Source organism: Camarhynchus parvulus, unplaced genomic scaffold (assembly GCF_901933205.1).
Source record: "Camarhynchus parvulus unplaced genomic scaffold, STF_HiC, whole genome shotgun sequence".
Lineage (NCBI taxonomy): Eukaryota > Metazoa > Chordata > Aves > Passeriformes > Thraupidae > Camarhynchus > Camarhynchus parvulus.
Window position 1 is genome coordinate 13,122 of NW_022148270.1, and position 19,002 is coordinate 32,123.

The following is a 19,002-nucleotide window of genomic DNA, read 5'->3' on the forward strand; positions in this document are numbered from 1 at the left end:
CCTCAATATCCCATTGCCGGGCTGGGGGTGGATACGGGCACCAAGCTCCCCTCAGCCTCCGCCGCCATTTTGCCGCCTCTTCCTCCACCTGGCAGCTCGCTACAGGCGGTGGCGGCACCACAGGTGCTTTCAATAACGGCTGTTAAGGCGAAGTGAGGGTCCAAATGCACCGCTGCGGGTGATTTTGGGGTGTTCTGCGGTTTTTTTCCAGCGCTTTGCCGCCATTTCGCCGCCGTGAGGGGAGGGGGGGGAACGCGAGATTTTTCCCGCCTTTTTCGCCACCTGAGGGGAGGGGGGGGGTGGAGCGCGAGACTCGCCGGTCGGGCGCCAGGGGGCGGGGCCAGCTCCGCCTCTGGGCCAATCGCGACGCGGCAATGGAATGGTAGGCGGGGCGACAGAGGGATGGACCAATGGGAAGCGGAGCTGGCGTGGGAGGGGTCGGCGGGTGTGGGCGGGGCCAGCGCAGTCGCGGGCGGAGCGCGGTCGGAGCGCGGTCGGGGATGGTTCGTGGCCCGGCCGCGTTGTTGGCCGGGCCTTGAGGGACTTTCTGCGGCCTTGCTGAGGGTAGGACGCGGTGAGCAGCCTTAGGGGTGCTCCCGTCGCGATTTTAGCCCGCCCGGTGTTTGTTTTCTTCTCAGAACTGCTGTGAAAAATGTCGCAGCGGAAGCGCAGCAAAGGGCTCGGCTGCTCTCAGGTGAGCGGCTGCTTCCCCTCACACCCGTTTCCCCTCATTCTTTCTGTTCCTCGATTTTGGTCCCTTCTCTATCATCAAATTGCCTCGTTTCTCCTGATTTTCCACTTAGATGACCGACGGCGAGGTTGATTGCATCCCGACCCAGGTGGAGCGGCACTCCCAGGACCAGGTGAACCAGAAGGTGGATTGAGGTGATTCCCTCCGTACCCACTCCCGGATTTTCCTGGGTCTGCATTCTTTGATATCAGCCCGCTCTGTGCCTTCCCTGCTCATTCCCCCACAGGTGAACGAGCTGGTGCAGTTCCTGCTTGTGAAGGACCAGAAAAAAATTCCTATCAAGAGGACAGGTACGTTTAGGGGAATCTCTTTAAACCCCTAAAGCTTTTCTGGGTGCTCCGGGCTCCCTCAGCGTTCCCTGCCCGTTTTTTTACAGACATACTGAAGAACGTAATCTGGGAATACAAAAATGCCTATTCAGAAATTGTCAAAAAAGCTGACAAGATCCTGCAAGAGGTGGGGAAAGCACAAGGAGGGGAAAGTTTTGAGGGGGAGCCACCTCGTGGATTGATTAATTAATTAATTAATTAATTAATTAACCCGTTTGCTCCCTCAGGTATTCGGGCTGCAGCTGGTGGAGATCGACAGCAAACGCCACATTTATATCCTCGTTAATAAACTGCTCCATGCTGAGGGCCAGCACCTGTGCAGGTGAGAGGGGGGGACCTGGGGGATTCGAAGCCCCCTCAGGGTGTCCCCCCAACGCGGGTGACACCCCGGCGTCACCCACAGGGGCAAGGAGAAGGAGAAGATGGGGCTCCTCTTGGTCATCCTCAGCTTCATCTTCATGAAGGGCAACTCGGTCAAAGACAGTGAGTTCTCCCCCGAGCCCCCCTCGCTGTACCCCGGTTTTTCTTTGCCCTTTGCTGACTGGCGCCCCCCTTTTCCAGGCACTTTGTGGGAGTTCCTGCACTTGCTCCGCGTGTACCCGGGGTAGGGTTTGGGGGCGCACGGGGACGGGGTGAGGGATGGTGCCGGCCCTCACCGGCCCTCACCCTCAGGAGGCAGCACAGCGTCTTTGGGGACGTCAGGAAGCTGGTGACGGAGGAGTTTGTGAGGCAGAAGTGAGTCGGGAGCTCCTGGCGAGGGGGAAGGGATGATTTTGGGGAGGGGGGTTTCACCCCATCCCTCCATCCATCCATCCGGTCCGTCCGTCCATCCCGGTGTGCCCAGAGCAGCCTCGGCTCCAGCCTGGCCGGGCTGTTTATACCACACCGCAGAGCAAAACCTGCACCCCTCACACCCCGTGCCTTAAAGGGTCCCTCACGGGGCAGGGGGAGAGCCGGACACCCCCTCTGTGCACCCCAAAACCTGCTGGGGAGGGGTCCTCACCCAACCCAACCCTCTGCAGGTACCTGGAGGCCACCCCCATCCCCCTGACGGAGCCCCCGGAGTTCAAATTCCAGTGGGGACCACGGGCGGAAAAGGAAACCTCCAAGAAGGACGTGCTGAACTTTGTGGCCAAGGTGAGGCCGTTTTTGGGGTGTGGGGGGGGGCATCTCTGAGTTCTGGGGGGGCTCAATTTGATGCCCCCTCCCCTTTATTTTTCTCCCACTCAGATGCAGGGCAAGGAGCCCGCATTTTGGGCCAGCCAGTACAGCGAGGCCAACCAAGGCACAGCCTGACTCCCCCCACCCAAAAAAATAAAATCTCCCCCGTTGGTGTGCAGGACCCAAAATGTCCAGGCTGGGTTGTCCAAGGTTTAATTTTGGGGTGGGGGCTCCCCTTTTCCCCAAGGGACCCCTCAGAAATGCTCGGGGACGGTGTTGAGGGCGTCGGCCGCCGTGCGGTTGATGTCGACGTTCTGTGGGGTGAAAATGTGGGGTTCTGGGGGGGATGTCCCCAAAATTTAACCCCCTTTGGTGGTTTGGGGGGGTTAATGGGGTGTGCACCCTTTTTTTGGGGTGGTTTTGGGGAGGGGGGCTCTCACCTGGGGTCGTGCCCGGTGCGTGTTGACGGCCTCGATGTTGAGGAAGATGGGCTCGACCTCACAGCCTGGGCCAGGGAGGGAGGGTTTGGGGGCATTGTCCCCGTTTTGGGGGGATTGTCCCGTCTTGGGGGCATTGTCCCCATTTTGGGGGGATTGTCCCCGTTTTGGGGGGATTGTCCCCATTGGGATGTCCCGTTGGGGGATTGTCCCCATGGGGATTTCTTGGGGTGGAACACAGAAACAGTGGATGTCATGGGGCATTGTCCCCTTGGGGGGATTGTCCCCAGGGGGGACATGGGGATGAGGGACAGGGGGATTGTTTGGGGATTGTTGGGGGATTTCCCGGGGGTGGGACACGGGGATTGTCCCCATTTTGGGGGATTGTCCCCATTTTGGGGGGATTGTCCCCGTTTTGGGGGATTGTCCCCGTTTTGGTGGGATTGTCCCCAGTTTGGGGGGATTGTCCCCATTTTGGGGTGGGACACGGGGGATTGTCCCCATTTTGGGGGGATTGTCCCCATTTTGGGGGGATTGTCCCCGTTTTGGGGTGGAACACAGAAGGAACAGTGGGATTGTCCCCATTTTGGGGGCATTGTCCCCAGTTTGGGGGGATTGTCCCCGTTTTGGGGTGGAACACAGAAGGAACAGTAGGATTGTCCCCATTTTGGGGAGACTGTCCCTTTTTGGGGGAATTGTCCCCAATTCTGGGAGGGACACAAATCCCCTTTTTGGGGGGAATTGTCCCCATTTTGGGATGGGATACAGGGGAACAGTCCCATTTTGGGGGAATTGTCCCCATTTTGGGATGGGACACAGTGGGAGCAGTTCCTTTTTGGGGGGAATTGTCCCTAATTCTGGAAGGGACACAAATCCCCTTTTTGGGGGGAATTGTTCCCATTTTGGAGTGGAACACAGAGGGAACAGTGGGATTGTCCCCATTTTGGGGGGACAGTCCCTTTTTGGGGGGATTGTCCCCATTTTGGGGTGAGACACGGGGTGATTGTCGCTATTTTGGGGTGAGACACTGAGGGATCGTCCTTTTTGGGGGGGAATTGTCCCAGTTCTGGGAGGGACACAAACCCCTTTTTGGGGGGAATTTTCCCTATTTCTGGGAGTGACACAAATCCCCTTTTTGGGGGGAATTTTCCCTATTTCTGGGGGGAACACAAATCCCCTTTTTGGGGGGGAATTTTCCCCATTTTCTGTAAGGAACACAAACCCCTTTTTGGCGATAATTGTCCCCAGTTCTGAGAAGAACAGAAATCCCCTTTTTAGGGGGAATTTTCCCTATTTCTGGGAGGGACACAAATCCCCTTTTTGGGGGGAATTTTCCCTATTTTCTGTAAGGAACACAAACCCTTTTTTGGGGAGAATTGTCCCCAATTCTGAGAAGGACACAAATCCCCTTTTTAGGTGGAACTATCCCCACTTCTGGCAGGAAGCCAAACCCTCTTTTTATGGAAGAATTATCCCCAAATCTGGGGGGGACCCGATCCCATTTTGGGGTGACGCTCACCGTAAGCCACCGGCGTCAACTTCAGCACCGTGTGCAGGGGACACTTGAGGTAGGGCAGCTCATCTGGGTCAGGGGTTCAACAAAACCCAGGTGGGCACAGCCGCTCTGGGCTGTCCCCAAGGTGTCCCCAAGGTGTCCCCAAGGTGTCCCCAAGGCCTCACCCGCGCTCTTGTCCAGGAAATAAGCCAGCAAGCAGCGCACGACAGCCTGGTGGCACACCACCAGCACGTTCTCCTGCCGCTCCAGCTCCATGATCACCGGCTCCAAACGCTGCACCAGGTCCTCGTAGGACTGCGGAGGGGGGTCAGGGAGGGTCCCTGGACCCTTTTTTGGGGGGTTTTAGGGGTTTTTTGGGGGTTTACCTCGCCTTTGGGGTAGCGGTAGCGGTATTTGTCCTGGTCGCGCAGCGTCAGCTCCTTGGGGTAGCGCTCCTGGATCTCCTCGTAGGTCATCTCCTCACACACCCCCTGAGGGACAGCGGGGTCGGGGGGGCCCAGAATCACCACAAATGGCCCCAAAAGGACCTGAAGTGACCCCAAATGGCACCAGAAGGGACCCTAAGTGACCCAAAATGACCCCAAATGGCCCCAAAAGGACCCGAAGTGACCCCAAATGGCACCAGAAGGACCCTAAGTGACCCAAAATGACCCCAAATGGCACCAAAAGGACCCTAAGTGACCCCAAATGGCGCCAAAAGGACCCTAAGTGACCCAAAATGACCCCAAATGGCACCAAAAGGACCCTAAATGACCCCAAATGGCACCAAAAGGACCCGAAGTGACCCCAAATGGGGCCAAAAGGACCCTAAGTGACCCAAAATGACCCCAAATGGCACCAAAAGGACCCTAAATGGCCCCAAAAGGACCCTAAGTGACCCCAAATGGCACCACAAGGACCCTGAAAGATTTTAAATGGCACCAAAATTACCCCAAATGGCCCCAAAAGAACCCTACATGACCCTAAGTGACCTCAAACGGCACCAAAGGGACCCTGAAAGATTTTAAATGGCACCAAAATTACCACAAATGGCACCAAAATTACTCCAAATGGCCCCAAAAGGACCCTAAATGACCCCAAATGGCACCAAAAGGACCCTGAAAGACTTTAAATGGCACCAAAATTACCAGAAATGACACCAAAATGACTCCAAATGGCCCCAAAAGGACCCTAAGTGACCCCAAATGGCACCAAATGTCACCGAAAAGGACCCTAAAAGACTTTAAATGGCCCCAAAATTACCAGAAATGGCCCCAAAGGACCCAAAATGACCCCAAATGGCACCAGAAGGACCCTAAGACTTCAAATGGCCCCAAAATTACCACAAGTGGCACCAAAGTGACCCCAAATGGCCTCAAAATTAGCCTAAATGTCCCTAAATGGCCCCCAAATGGCCCCCAAATGGCTCCAAATGGATTCCATCGACCCCAGATGATCCCAAATGGCCCCAAATGAATTCTAGTGACCCCAAAATTACCCTAAATGACCCCAAATGCATTTCAGCGACCCCAAATGGATTTCAGTGACCCCAAAATGACCCCAAATGGTCTCAAATGAATTCCAATGACCCCAAATGAATTTCAGCGACCCCAAACAAATTTCAATGACCCCCAAATGACCCCAAATGACCCCAAATTGATTTCAGCGACCCCAAATTGATTTCAGCGACCCCAAAATTACCCTAAATGAACCCAAATGGATTCCAGTGACCCTGAAATGCCCCCAAATGGTCTCAAATGAATTCCAGTGACCCCAAATGGATTCCAATGACCCCAAATGAATTCCAATGACCCCAAATGCATTTCAGCGACCCCAAATGCATTTCAGCGACCCCAAATTGATTTCAGTGACCCCAAAATGACCCCAAATGACCCGAAATTAATTCCAATGACCCCAAATGGATTTCAGCGACCCCAAATGCATTTCAGTAACCCCAACATGACCCCAAATGGTCTCAAATGAATTCCAATGACCCCAAATTGATTTCAGCGACTCCAAATGGGCTTCAGTGACCCCAAATGACCCCAAATGGATTCCAGTGACCCCAAATGATCCCAAATGAATTCGAATGACCCCAAATTGATTTCAGCAACCCCAAATGACCCCAAATGACCCAAAATTAATTCCAATGACCCCAAATTGATTTCAGCGATCCCAAATGGATTTCAGCGACCCCAAATTGATTTCAGCAACCCCAAATGCATTTCAGGGACCCCAAATGCATTTCAGTGACCCTAAATGACCCCAAATGACCCGAAATTAATTCCAATGACCCCAAATGACCCCAAATGGATTCCAGTGACCCCAAATGGATTCCAGTGACCCCAAATTGATTTCAGCGACCCCAAATTGATTTCAGTGACCCCAAATGGATTCCAGTGACCCCAAATGACCCCAAATGGATTTCGGTGACCCCAAATGGAGTCCAGTGACCCCAAATGACCCGAAATTAATTCCAGTGACCCCAAATGCATTTCAGTGACCCCAAATGGATTTCAGCGACCCCAAATTGATTTCAGCGACCCCAAATGACCCCAAATGACCCGAAATTAATTCCAATGACCCCAAATGACCCCAAATGGATTCCAGCGACCCCAAATTGATTTCAGCGACCCCAAATTGATTTCAGGGACCCCCAAATGGACTTCAGTGACCCCAAATGACCCCAAATGAATTCCAGCGACCCCAAATGCATTTCAGCGACCCCAAATGGATTTCAGGGACCCCCAAACGCCCCCGAACGAGCCGCAGCGGCCCCGAACCCCGCGCGAGGCTCACGGCGTCGATCTCGTTGAGCGCCTTCCACTGCTCGTAGGGCACGCCCAGCGCCTCGGCCGTCTGGATGGTTCTCTTCATGTGGCTCGTCCACACCTTGAGCTCGGGGATCTCCTGGCTGCGGATGAACCGCGACAGCGCCTGCGCGTACTGCGGGGGCGGGGACAGGGGCGTGGCCAACGGCTGCGGCTTCACCTGTCCGTCTGTCCCGCCGGGCACAGCCCGCACCCCATAGCGGGGAGTATGGGATAAGCCACGCCCCTTTGTGGGCGGGGTTTGGTTGGTTGGCTCCGCCCTCTTATGCTGGTGGGTGTGGCCCTGTGTTGTACCGCCCCCTTGGCCACCACGTGTGGCTTTTCCTCTCCGTCTGTCCGTCTGTCCCGCTGGGCACAGCCCGCACCCCATAGCGGGAAGTATAGGCTAAGCCACGCCCCTTTGTGGGTGTGGTTTGGTTGGTTGGCTCCGCCCTCTTATCTGGTGGGTGTGGCCTCGTGTAGCACCGCCCCCCTGGCCACCAGGTGTGGCTTCACCTGTCTGTCTGTCCCGCTGGGCACAGCCTGCACCCCATAGCGGGGAGTATGGGATCAGCCACGCCCCTTTGTGGGTGTGGTTTGGTTGGTTGCCCCCGCCCTCTAATGCTGGTGGGTGTGGCCCTGTGTTGTACCGCCCCCTTGGCCACCAGGTGTGGCTTCACCTGTCCGTCTGTCCGTCTGTCCCCCCCGCCCCGTATCAGGGAGTGTGGGCTAAGTCACGCCCCTTTGTGGGTGTGGTTTGGTTGGTTGCTCCACCCTCTTATCTGGTGGGTGTGGCCCTGTGTAGTACCGCCCCCTTGGCCATGTGGTGTGGCTTTGTCTGTCTGTCCCCGTAGCAGGGAGTGTGGGCTAAGCCACGCCCGTTTGTGGGTGTGGTTTAGGTGATTGGCTCCACCCTGTGATGCTGGTGGGTGTGGCCTCCTGTAGCTCCACCCCCAGCCTCACCTGGTGGCTGTGAGGGGACATCCCTGTGTGTCCCAGGTGTGTCCCCACAAGGGGAGCTGGCTGTGCCCTCACCTGTTCCCCAGAGGGGACATCCCCCAGGTGTGTCCCCACCTCACCTGGCTGTCACCTCACCTGTTGCCCACAGGGGGACATCCCCACATCCCCCAGGTGTGCCCCCACAACCTGACCCATCTCGGACCCTACCTGTTCCCCATGCAGGGACATCTCTGAGTCCCCCAGGTGTGTCCCCACCTCACCTGTTGCCCACGGGGGGACATCTCCACATCCTCCAGGTGTGTCCCTGCACACCTGGCTGTCCCTGACCCCCTTAACCCCACCTGTTCCCCACGAGGGGACATCCCCACATCCCCCAGGTGTGTCCCCACAGTCTGACCTGTCTCTTACCTCACCTGTTCCCCACGAGGGGACATCTCTGTGTCCCCAGGTGTGTCCCCACCTCACCTGCTGCCCGCGGGGTGACAGGTCGGAGTCGCCGCCGATGCGGCCGCGCAGGTTGAGCTGGCTCTGACCCCCTGAACTCCACCTGTTCCCCACATGAGGACATCTCTGTGTCCCCAGGTGTGTCCCTGCACACCTGGCTGTCACCTCACCTGCTGACCATGAAGTGACAGCGCCAAGCCCCCCCCAGTGCGGCCCCACAGGTTGAGCTGGCTCTGACCCCCTGAACTCCACCTGGCACGTGTTGGGTGACATCCCCCAGGTGTGTCCCTGCACACCTGGCTGTCCCTGACCCCCTGAACCCCACCTGTTCCCCACATGAGGACATCCCTGTGTCCCCAGGTGTGTCCCTGCACACCTGGCTGTCACCTCACCTGCTGCCCGCACCGGTTCCCGACATGCGGCGCCATTGCGTACCCCAGGTGTGCTGGCTCTGCACACGTGGCGGTCCAGGTAGATCGTCCTGAACGCGACGTGGATGTTCCATCAGGTACATACGGTGCTCGCTCACGTGTGCCCCTGCACGCGTTGGCCAGGTACGCACCCCACGTGCGTGATCTTGATGGGTGACAGAGCACTGGAGCGGAATGGTGAAATGCGGCGGAGAGTTCATAAAAGCGGTCAGGGAGAATTCATAAAAACAAGGAGAATTCATAAAATCAGTGAGGACAATTCATAAAATCCGCAGGAGAGTCCCTAAATTCAGCGCTGGAGAATTCATAAAATCAGTCAGGGAGAATTCATAAAATCAGCGATGGAGAATTCATAAAATCAGTCAGGAGAATTCATAAAATCAGTCAGGGAGAATTCATAAAATCAGGGAGGGACAATTCATAAAATCACGGGACAATTATAAACACGATGGAGATAAAAACCAGTGAAGGGAGAATTCAAAACAGGGAGGGCCAATTCATAAAATCAGTGAGGGACAATTCATAAAACCCGATGGAGAATTCATAAAATCAGTCAGGGAGAATTCATAAAATCAGTCGGGACAATTCACAAGGGGGGACACTTCACAAAATCAGTCCGGAGAATTCATAAATCCACGGTGGAGAATTCATAAAATCAGTGAGGAGATCCTAAAATCAGGGGGACAATTCATAAAATCAGTCAGGGCTATAAAATCAGGGGAGGGACACTTCTGCCCGATGGGATAAAATCAGTCAGGGGAGAATTCATAAAATCAGGGAGAATTCATAAAATCAGGGAGGACATTCAAAAATCAGCGTGGAGAATTCATAAAATCAGTCAGGGAGAATTCATAAAATCAGGGAGAATTCATAAAATCAGGGAGGGACAATTCATAAAATCAGTCGGAGAATTCATAAATTCAGCGATGGAGAATTCATAAAATCAGTGAGGGAGAATTCATAAAATCAAGGAGGGACAATTCATAAAATCAGTGAGGGACAATTCATAAAATCAGCGATGGAGAATTCATAAAATCAGTCAGGGAGAATCATAAAAATAGGGAGAATTCATAAAATCAGGGAGACAATTCATAAAATAGTAGGGAGAATTCATAAAATAGGGAGAATTCATAAAATCAGGGAGGGACAATTCATAAAATCAGCGATGGAGAATTCATAAAATCAGTCGGGAGAATCATAAAATAAGGGAAATTATAAAATAAGGGACAATTCATAAAATCAGTCAGGGAGAATTCATAAATTCAGCGATGGAGAATTCATAAAATCAGTGAGGAGAATTCATAAAATCAGGGAGGGACAATTCATAAAATCAGCGATGGAGAATTCATAAAATCAGTCAGGGAGAATTCATAAAATCAGTCAGGGACAATTCATAAAATCAGGGAGGGACAATTCATAAAATCAGTGAGGGAGAATTCATAAAATCAGGGAGAATTCATAAAATCAGGGAGGGACAATTCATAAATTCAGCGATGGAGAATTCATAAAATCAGTCAGGGAGAATTCATAAAATCAGGGAGAATTCATAAAATCAGGGAGGGACAATTCATAAAATCAGCAAGGGAGAATTCATAAAATCAGGGAGGGACAATTCATAAAATCAGCGATGGAGAATTCATAAAATCAGTGAGGGAGAATTCATAAAATCTGTGCATTTTAGAATAAAAAAATTTAAAATAAAATAAATAATAAAATGAAAAAATAAAAATAAAATCAAAAAATCAAAACAATAAAAATAAAATTTAAAAATCAAACAAATAAAAATGAAATTTAAAAATCAAAAAAATAAAAATGAAATTTAAAAATCAAAAAAATAAAAATGAAATTTAAAAATCAAAAAAAAAATTAAATAAGTAAATTTAAAAGTAAAGCAAAATAAATGAAACTAAAAAATGAAATAAAAAATTAAGAATTAAAATAAAATACATTTTAAAACAAACTACAAAAGAAAAAAAATTAAATTAAAAAAATTTAAAAGAACTAAAAATTAAAAATAAATTAAAAGAAAATAAATACAATAAATAAGAAATAAATTAAAAATAAAATCAAAAAATAAAAAAATCGAAATAAATAAATTTTAAAAATTTAAAAAGAAAAAATAAAAGTAAAAATAAAAAAAATTAAAAAAAAATAAAAAATAAAAATAAAAAAAATTAAAAATAAAAATAAAAATAAAAAATTAAAAAAAAATAAAATAAAAAATTTTTAAAATAAAATAAAAATAAAAATGAAAAAATAAAATAAATAAAAATTGAATTGTCAGAATTCAGGACGTCCCCCAGGACCCTCCCAGGTACCGCAGCCCCACATTGAACCTGTTGATGTGGGACAGCCCACTGAGGGGCTTTGGGGGTGTGAGAATTCATCGAATCCGTCCCATTCAGGTTTATGATTTTCTCCCAGCCCCCCGAGCGGTTTTGGGCCGGTTTTGGGGTTGTCACCTGTCCAGCTCGTCGTCCAGGGGCTCGTAGGTGGCCTTGTAGCACTCGATGCGCTGCAGGAAATCGGCCACGGCCTCGTCCTGCCCGCGGCCCCGGTAATCGGGGCTGCTCAGCTTCACTTGCTGCGCCGTGGGGAGAGGGCGTGGGGGGCACAGGGGGGTTACACACCCCCGGGCACCATTGTCACCTCCAGGTCCTTGCTGTCACCTCCCGGCCCTTGCTGTCACCTCCAGGTCCCAATTGTCACCTCCCGGCCCTTGTTGTCACTTCCCAGCCACAATTGTCACCTCCTGGTCCTTGCTGTCACCTCCAGGCCTCAATTGTCACCCCCAGGTCCCTGTTGTCACCCCCAGGGCCTTTTTGTCACCTCCAGGTCTCAATTGTCACCCCCAGGTCCCTATTGTCACCCCCAGGGCCTTTTTGTCACCTCCAGGTCTCAATCCTCACCTCGAGATCCCAATTGTCACCTCCCTGTCCCAGTTGTCACCTCCATGTCCCCATTTTCACCTCCAGGTCCCAGTTGTCACCTTTAGGCCTCAACTGTCACCTCCCAGCCCCAGCTGTCACTTCCATGTCCCAGTTGTCACCCCCAGGCCTCAGTTGTCACCTCCGGTCCTTGTTGTCACCTCCAGGCCTCAATTGTCACCTCGAGATCCCCGTTGTCACCTCCCAGCCCCAGTTGTCACCTCCATGTTCTTGTTGTGACCTCCGAGTCCCAGCTGCCAGCTCCAGGTCTCTGTTGTCACCTCCGTGTCCCAGTTGTCACCCTCAGGCACCAGCTGTCACCTCCCAGCCCCAGCTGTCACCTCCAGGTCCTTGTTGTCACCTCCAGGCCTCAGTTGTCACCTCCCGGCTCCAGTTGTCACCTCCCAGCTCCAGTTGTCACTTCCATGTCCCCATTATCACCTCCAGGTCCCCATTGTCACCTCCAGGCCTCAGTTGTCACCTTCAGGCCACGATTGTCATTTCCCAGCTCCAGTTGTCACCTCCCTGTCCCTGTTGTCACCTCCATGTCCCCATTGTCACCTCCAGGTCCCCGTTGTCACCTCCAGATCCCAGCTGCCACTTTCAGGCCTCAATTGTCACCTTCAGGTCCTTGTTGTCACCCCCAGACCTCTGCTGTCACCCCCATGTCCCCATTGTCACCCCCATGTCCCCATTGTCCCCTCCATGTCCCCATTGTCACCTCCTGGTTCCAGTTGTCACCCCCATGTCCCCATTGTCACCCCCATGTCCCCATTGTCCCCTCCATGTCCCCATTGTCACCTCCAGGCTCACCTTGTTGTTCCCCCGATGTGGCGGTTGTCACCTCCGATGGCTCCAGTTGTCACCCCCATGGCGCGAGTGTCCCTCCATGTCCCCATTGTCCCCCCATGTCCCCATTGTCACCCCCTGGTCCCAGTTGTCACCCCCAAATGTCCCCATTGTCCCCCCCATATCCCCATTGTCCCCCCCTGTCCCCGCTGTGACACCCCCAGGGTCTCACCTTGATGTTCTGTGACACCCCCAAAAGTGCGTCACACACCGACTCCTGCAACACCCCAAAACAGGTGACACCCCCAAATCGGTGTCACCCCCAAATCGGTGTCACCACCTGTCCCCATGCTGTGACACCCCCAAAACTGTCACCTCCTCCTGTGACACCCCCAAAACGGTGTCACCCACCTGTGCTGTGACACCCCAAAACTGTCACCTGCTGTGACACCCCAAAACTGTCACCTCCCTGTCCTGTGACACCCCAAAACTGTCACCCACCCGTACTGTGACACCCCCAAATCGGTGTCACCACCTGTCCCCATGCTGTGACACCCCCAAAACTGTCACCCGCTGTGACACCCCCAAAACCACCTCCCTGTCCTGGGACACCCCCAAATCGGTGTCACCAAAACTCCTCAAGATCCCCCCCAAAAAATTCCTTATGATCCCCCCAAAATCCCCCCCAAATTCCTCAGGACCCCCCAAAAATTCCTCAAAATTCCTCAGGACCCCCCCAAAAAATTCCTCAAAGTTCCTCAAGATCCCCCCAAAAATTCCTCAGGACCCCCCCAAAAATTCCTCAGGACCCCCCCAAAACTCCTCACAACCCCCAAAAAAATTCCTCAAAATTCATCACGACCCCCCCAAAAAAATTCCTCAAAATTCCTCATGACCTTCTCGAAATTCTTCATGACCCCCCAAATTCCTCAAGACCCCCCCACAATCCATCAAGACCCCCCCAAATTCCTCAAGACCCCCCACAATCCATCAAGACCCCCCCAAATCCATCAAGACCCCCCAAATTCCTTACGTGACCCCCCCCGGATCCATCAAGACCCCCCAAATTCCCCCAAATTCATCAAGACCCCCCCAAAACTCCTCACAACCCCCCAAAAAATTCCTCAAAATTCATCACGACCCCCCCCCAAAAAGTCCTCATGACCTTCTCTAAATTCTTCATGGCCCCCCCAAATCCATCAAGACCCCCCCAAATTCCCCCCAAATTCATCAAGACCCCCCCAAAACTCCTCACAACCCCCCAAAAAATTCCTCAAAATTCCTCATGACCCTCTCTAAATCCCTCACGACCCCCCAAAACCCCTCAAGATCCCCCCAAAACCCCTCAAAACCCCCCCAAAACCCCTCACGACCCCCCCCAAATTTTTCAGGACCCCCAAACCCCCCCAGGACCCCCTAAATCCCACCTTGTACCCGTTTTCCTTGGCGAACTCCAGGATCACCTCCCGCCGCTCCCGCGTGGTGTTGGTGGCATCAAAAACCTTTTTTTTTTTGGGAAAAAAAAATTGGGGACCAAATTTCAACCCCCCAAATATTTTGGGGTGAAATTCGCAAGTTAAGGGGTTAATTTTTAAATTTTTTTAATTTGGGGAGGGGTCTCTCACCGCCACCTGCCCCTCCTCAGAGCTCAGGTAGGTTCGCACGTCCTTCAGCGCAGCCAGAGCGCAGTGCCTGAAAATTTTGGGGGTGTTCAGCTCAAAAAAAAAAAAAATCCCTAAAAACCCCAAAAAATCCCCCAAAATCCCAAAATTTCCCTTTCCAACCTTCGAATTTCCACGCCTTCGGGGTTATCGTGCCGGAAAAATTCGTAATTTTTGTAGTTGGGCACGGCTTCCCTGCGGTACTCACCCACGTTGAACACTGCAGAAAGACACGGGGAGGGGTTCAGAGGGTTTAGGACCCCCCCAAAAAAATTTTTGGGGGACCCCTCCGCACCCTAAAAACGCCTCACCTCGGGTGGGGGTGCCGATCCAGTTGAGGTAGCGGGTGAGTTTTCGGGAGATGTAGGTTTTACCTCGGGCAGGTAACCCCACCAGGATCACCATGGTGGGGCAGTTGGTGAACTGGGGAACGCAGGCTGGGGGCAGAAAAAACAGACAATTTAACCCCCCCCCTCAAAAATCCCAAATTGGGTTTTTGTACCCCTAAATCCCCCTGCATCCCCCCCAAAATCCCGATTTTGGGGTGAAAAATTTGTCCTGAAATGGGAAATCCCCCCTAAGGGTGTTTTGGAGGGGGGTTTCCTCTTCAATTCATGTCTGTGACCCCCCCCCCTCAAATTCAGACCCCCCCAAAAAATCCCAAATTTGTTTTTGCACCCCCAAATTCAACCTGCACCCCCCAAAATCCAAATTTTGGGGTGAAAATTTGTCCTGAAAAGGGAAATCCTCCTCCCCAGGGTGTTTTTGGGGGGATTTTCTCCCTCATCTCAAATCTGTTTCCCCCCCCTCAAATTCAGACCCCCCCAAAAATCCCAAATTGGTTTTTGCACCCCTAAATCCATCCTGCATCCCCCCAAAATCCCGAATTTTGGGGTGAAAAATTTGTCCTGAAAAGGGAAATCCTTCCCTAAGGGTGTTTTGGAGGGGGGTTTCCTCTTCAATTCATGTCTGTGACCCCCCTTAAATTCAGACCCCCCCAAAAATCCCAAATTGGTTTTTGTACCCCTAAATCCATTCTGCATCCCCCCAAAATCCCAATTTTGGGGTAATAAAATCTGCCCTGAAATGGGAAATCCCCCCCTAAGGGTGTTTTGGGGATTTCCCCCTCGTCCCCCCTCCCCAAATTCAGACCCCCCAAAAATCCCAAATTGGTTTTTGCACCCCTAAATCCATCCTGCACCCCCCAAAATCCCAATTTTGGGGTGAAAAACCTGCCCTGAAGAGGGAAATCCCTGCTTTGAATGCCCCTAGGAATGTTTTGGGAGGGGGATTTTCCCCCTCGTGCCCCCCCCCCCCCAAATTCAGACCCCCCCCCAGAAATCCCAAATTGGTTTTTGCACCCCTAAATCCATCCTGCACCCCCCAAAATCCCAATTTTGGGGTGAAAAATTTGTCCTGAAAAGGGAAATCCCCCCCTAAGGGTGATTTTGAGGTGGGGGGGTTTTTCCCCTCGTGCTCCCTCCCTCAAATTCAGACCCCCCCCAAAAATCCCAAATTTGTTTTTGCACCCCCAAATTCAACCTGCACCCCCCAAAATCCAAATTTTGGGGTGAAAAATTTGTCCTGAAAAGGGAAATCCCCCCCCTAAGGGTGTTTTGGAGGGGGGTTTCCTCTTCAATTCATGTCTGTGACCCCCCCCTTAAATTCAGACCCCCCAAAAATCCCAAATTGGTTTTTGCACCCCTAAATCCCTCCTGCACCCCCCAAAATCCCAATTTTGGGGTGAAAAATTTGTCCTGAAAAGGGAAATCTTCCTCCCCAGGGTGTTTTTTGGGATTTTCTCCCTCATCTCAAATCTGTTTCCCCCCTCAAATTCAGACCCCCAGAAATCCCAAATTTGTTTTTGCACCCCCAAATCCATTCTGCATCCCCCCAAAATCCCAATTTTGGGGTGAAAAACCTGCCCTGAAAAGGGAAATCCCCCCCTAGGGGTGTTTTGAGGTGGGGGGGGATTTTCTCCCTCATCTCAAATCTGTGTCCCCCCCTCAAATTCAGACCCCCCCAAAAATCCCAAATTGGTTTTTGCACCCCTAAATCCCCCCTGCATCCCCCCAAAATCCCAATTTTGGGGTGAAAAACCTGCCCTGAAAAGGGAAATCCCTGCTTTGAATGCCCCTAGAAATGTTTTGGGAGGGGGATTTTCCCCCTCGTGCCCCCCCTCCCTCAAATTCAGACCCCCTCAAAAATCCCAAATTTGTTTTTGCACCCCCCAAATCCATCCTGCATCCTCCCAAAATCCCGATTTTGGGGTGAAAAATTTGTCCTGAAAAGGGAAATCCTTCCCTAAGGGTGTTTTGGAGGGGGGTTTCCTCTTCAATTCATGTCTGTGACCCCCCCCAAATTCAGACCCCCCCAAAAAATCCCAAATTTGTTTTTGCACCCCCAAATTCAACCTGCACCCCCCAAAATCCAAATTTTGGGGTGAAAAATTTGTCCTGAAAAGGGAAATCCTCCTCCCCAGGTTGTTTTTTGGGGGGGGGATTTTCTCCCTCATCTCAAATCTGTTTCCCCCCCCCTCAAATTCAGACCCCCTCAAAAATCCCAAATTTGTTTTTGCACCCCTAAATCCATCCTGCATCCTCCCAAAATCCCGATTTTGGGGTGAAAAATTTGTCCTGAAAAGGGAAATCCCCCCCTAAGGGTGTTTTGGAGGGGGGTTTCCTCTTCAATTCATGTCTGTTGACCCCCCTCAAATTCAGACCCCCCCAAAAAATCCCAAATTTGTTTTTGCACCCCCAAATTCAACCTGCACCCCCCAAAATCCAAATTTTGGGGTGAAAAATTTGTCCTGAAAAGGGAAATCCCCCCCTTGGGGTGTTTTGAGGTGGGGGGGGATTTTCTCCCTCATCTCAAATCTGTTTCCCCCCCCTCAAATTCAGACCCCCCAAAAATCCCAAATTTGTTTTTGCACCCCCAAATCCATTCTGCATCCCCCCAAAATCCCAATTTTGGGGTGAAAAACCTGCCCTGAAAAGGGAAATCCCTGCTTTGAATGCCCCTAGGAATGTTTTGGGAGGGGGATTTTCCCCCTCGTGCCCCCCCTCCCTCAAATTCAGACCCCCTCAAAAATCCCAAATTTGTTTTTGCACCCCCCAAATCCATCCTGCATCCTCCCAAAATCCCGATTTTGGGGTGAAAAATTTGTCCTGAAATGGGAAATCCCCCTAAGGGTGTTTTGGGGGGGGGATTTCCCCCTCGTGCCCCCTCCCCAAATTCAGACCCCCCCCAGAAATCCCAAATTGGTTTTTGCACCCCCAAATCCCTCCTGCACCCCAGTTTTGGGTTAAAAAATTTTGCTTTTTAAAGCAATTTTTTTGAGCAATTTCATTGCTGCCCTGAAAAGGGAAATCCCCCCCTAAAAGGTATTTTGGGGGGGGGGGGGGCCGAATTTTCCCCCTCCTCACAAATCTCTGCCCCTCCCCCTCAAATCCCACCCCCCCTTTCTCCCCAATTTCACTCCAGGGGTACAAAAAAAAAAGCCCCCAAATTTTATTTTTATTTTTATTTCTTTTCGGGGGTCCTCGCGAGCCGCTCCGATGTCGCCGCCATGTCCCTCCCTCTGCCTCCCCCCTTCAATGTCCCCGCTGTCCCTATCGCTGTCCCACCCCTACAAAAAAATTAAAAATTAAAAAATTAAAAATTTCACTTCTTGTCCCTCCTACCTGGGATTTTGGGGGATTTCTCCTCCATTTTTGGGGCTGGGGGGGGGGCCCGGTTGGTGCTTTGGTGCCCCCCGAGAAGGTCGCAGGTAATTTTACACCTTGGCTGCTCCCCAATGGGAGGGACAACGGGGAGGGGGACGGGGACAGCGGGGCCCCCCCGTGGGGACCTGACCCTGTCACCCCTGAAATGGGGATTGGGACCCCCCGCCCCCATCCCGTTCTTTTTGGGACCCCCCCCTTTTCTTTTTTGGGACCCCTCTTTCTTTAGGGACCCCCGTTTTTGGGAACCGCTTTCTTTTAGGACCCCCCCCTTTTTTAGAACCCCCATTTTTAGGACTCCCCCCATTTTTAGGACCCCCATTTTTATGACCCCCCCCTTTTTTAGGACCCCCATTTTTATGACCCCCGTTTTTAGGACCCCCATTTTTATGACCCCCCCTTTTTTAGGATCCCCATTTTTAGGACCCCACCCGTTTTTAGGACCCCCATTTTTATGACCCCCCCTTTTTTAGGACCCCCATTTTTATGACCCCCCCCTTTTTTAGGATCCCCATTTTTAGGACCCCACCCTTTTTTAGGACCCCCATTTTTATGACCCCCCCCTTTTTAGGACCCCCATTTTTATGACCCCCCCTTTTTTAGGATCCCCATTTTTATGACCCCCCCCTTTTTTAGGATCCCCATTTTTAGGACCCCCTTTTTTAGGACCCCCCATTTTTATGACCCCCCCATTTTTAGGACCCCCCATTTTTATGACCCCCCCCTCTTTTTTCAGAGGTATCCCCCCATTTTTAGGACCCCCGTTTCTTTTAGGACCCCCACCCCTTTTCTTTTCAGATCCCCATTTTTAGGACCCCCCTTTTCAAACCCCCATTTTTAACCCCCCCCCCTTGCCGATTTTGTCCTCTGGGGGGGGAGGGGGGTGTCCCAATTTTGGGGTCCGCACTTTTGGGGATGAGGAGGAAAAGGAGATGGGGACCCTCGCCCCCAAACGGGACAGCTCTGCCCCCCCCCCGGCCGTTCTGGGGGGACCCTCCATGCCTCGGACACCCCGAGCGGGGGGAACCCCCTTGTCCTGCTCCGGTCCCCCCGGGATTCCCCGCGCGTGTCCCCCGGTCCCACCC

The 19,002-nt window shown here is 52.0% G+C and overlaps 2 protein-coding genes across 4 annotated transcripts; one reads left to right on the forward strand and one right to left on the reverse strand.

Moving 5' to 3' along the window:
- Positions 1–476: 476 nt before the first annotated feature.
- Positions 477–2,408, forward strand: LOC115916409 (non-structural maintenance of chromosomes element 3 homolog). 3 transcript variants are annotated; one of them, XM_030970122.1, is made up of 11 exons: positions 482–564; positions 639–694; positions 804–875; positions 978–1,041; positions 1,128–1,207; positions 1,308–1,402; positions 1,484–1,563; positions 1,642–1,684; positions 1,753–1,815; positions 2,103–2,217; positions 2,311–2,408. In XM_030970122.1, exons 2-11 carry the CDS (start codon positions 653–655, stop codon positions 2,374–2,376), a joined length of 720 nt encoding a protein of 239 aa, XP_030825982.1. In that variant the 5' UTR covers positions 482–564; positions 639–652; the 3' UTR covers positions 2,377–2,408. The 3 variants fall into 3 exon arrangements, with proteins under 3 accessions (XP_030825981.1, XP_030825983.1, XP_030825982.1); XM_030970121.1 differs by having other exon boundaries at positions 477–694; XM_030970123.1 differs by having other exon boundaries at positions 477–694; positions 804–863.
- An 8-nt stretch (positions 2,409–2,416) lies between these two features.
- On the reverse strand, positions 2,417–17,906 carry LOC115916411 (6-phosphofructo-2-kinase/fructose-2,6-bisphosphatase-like). Its single transcript, XM_030970124.1, is given in 16 exon segments — positions 2,417–2,555; positions 2,682–2,746; positions 4,198–4,260; positions 4,359–4,488; positions 4,560–4,664; positions 6,973–7,119; positions 8,409–8,484; positions 8,845–8,940; positions 11,131–11,175; positions 11,281–11,402; positions 12,767–12,811; positions 13,929–14,036; positions 14,160–14,226; positions 14,319–14,415; positions 14,507–14,632; positions 17,879–17,906. Coding segments are annotated over 16 exon segments (1,380 nt in total). The 3' UTR covers positions 2,417–2,495.
- Positions 17,907–19,002: the final 1,096 nt, after the last annotated feature.

Bases quoted from the DNA above. Each gene is read 5' to 3' on its own strand.
- LOC115916409 (XM_030970121.1), top strand. From the start codon at position 653: ATGTCGCAGCGGAAGCGCAGCAAAGGGCTCGGCTGCTCTCAG. The intron at 1,208-1,307 runs GTGGGGAAAGCA...TTGCTCCCTCAG, and splicing joins CTGACAAGATCCTGCAAGAG to GTATTCGGGCTGCAGCTGGT. The intron at 1,816-2,102 runs GTGAGTCGGGAG...AACCCTCTGCAG, and splicing joins GAGGAGTTTGTGAGGCAGAA to GTACCTGGAGGCCACCCCCA.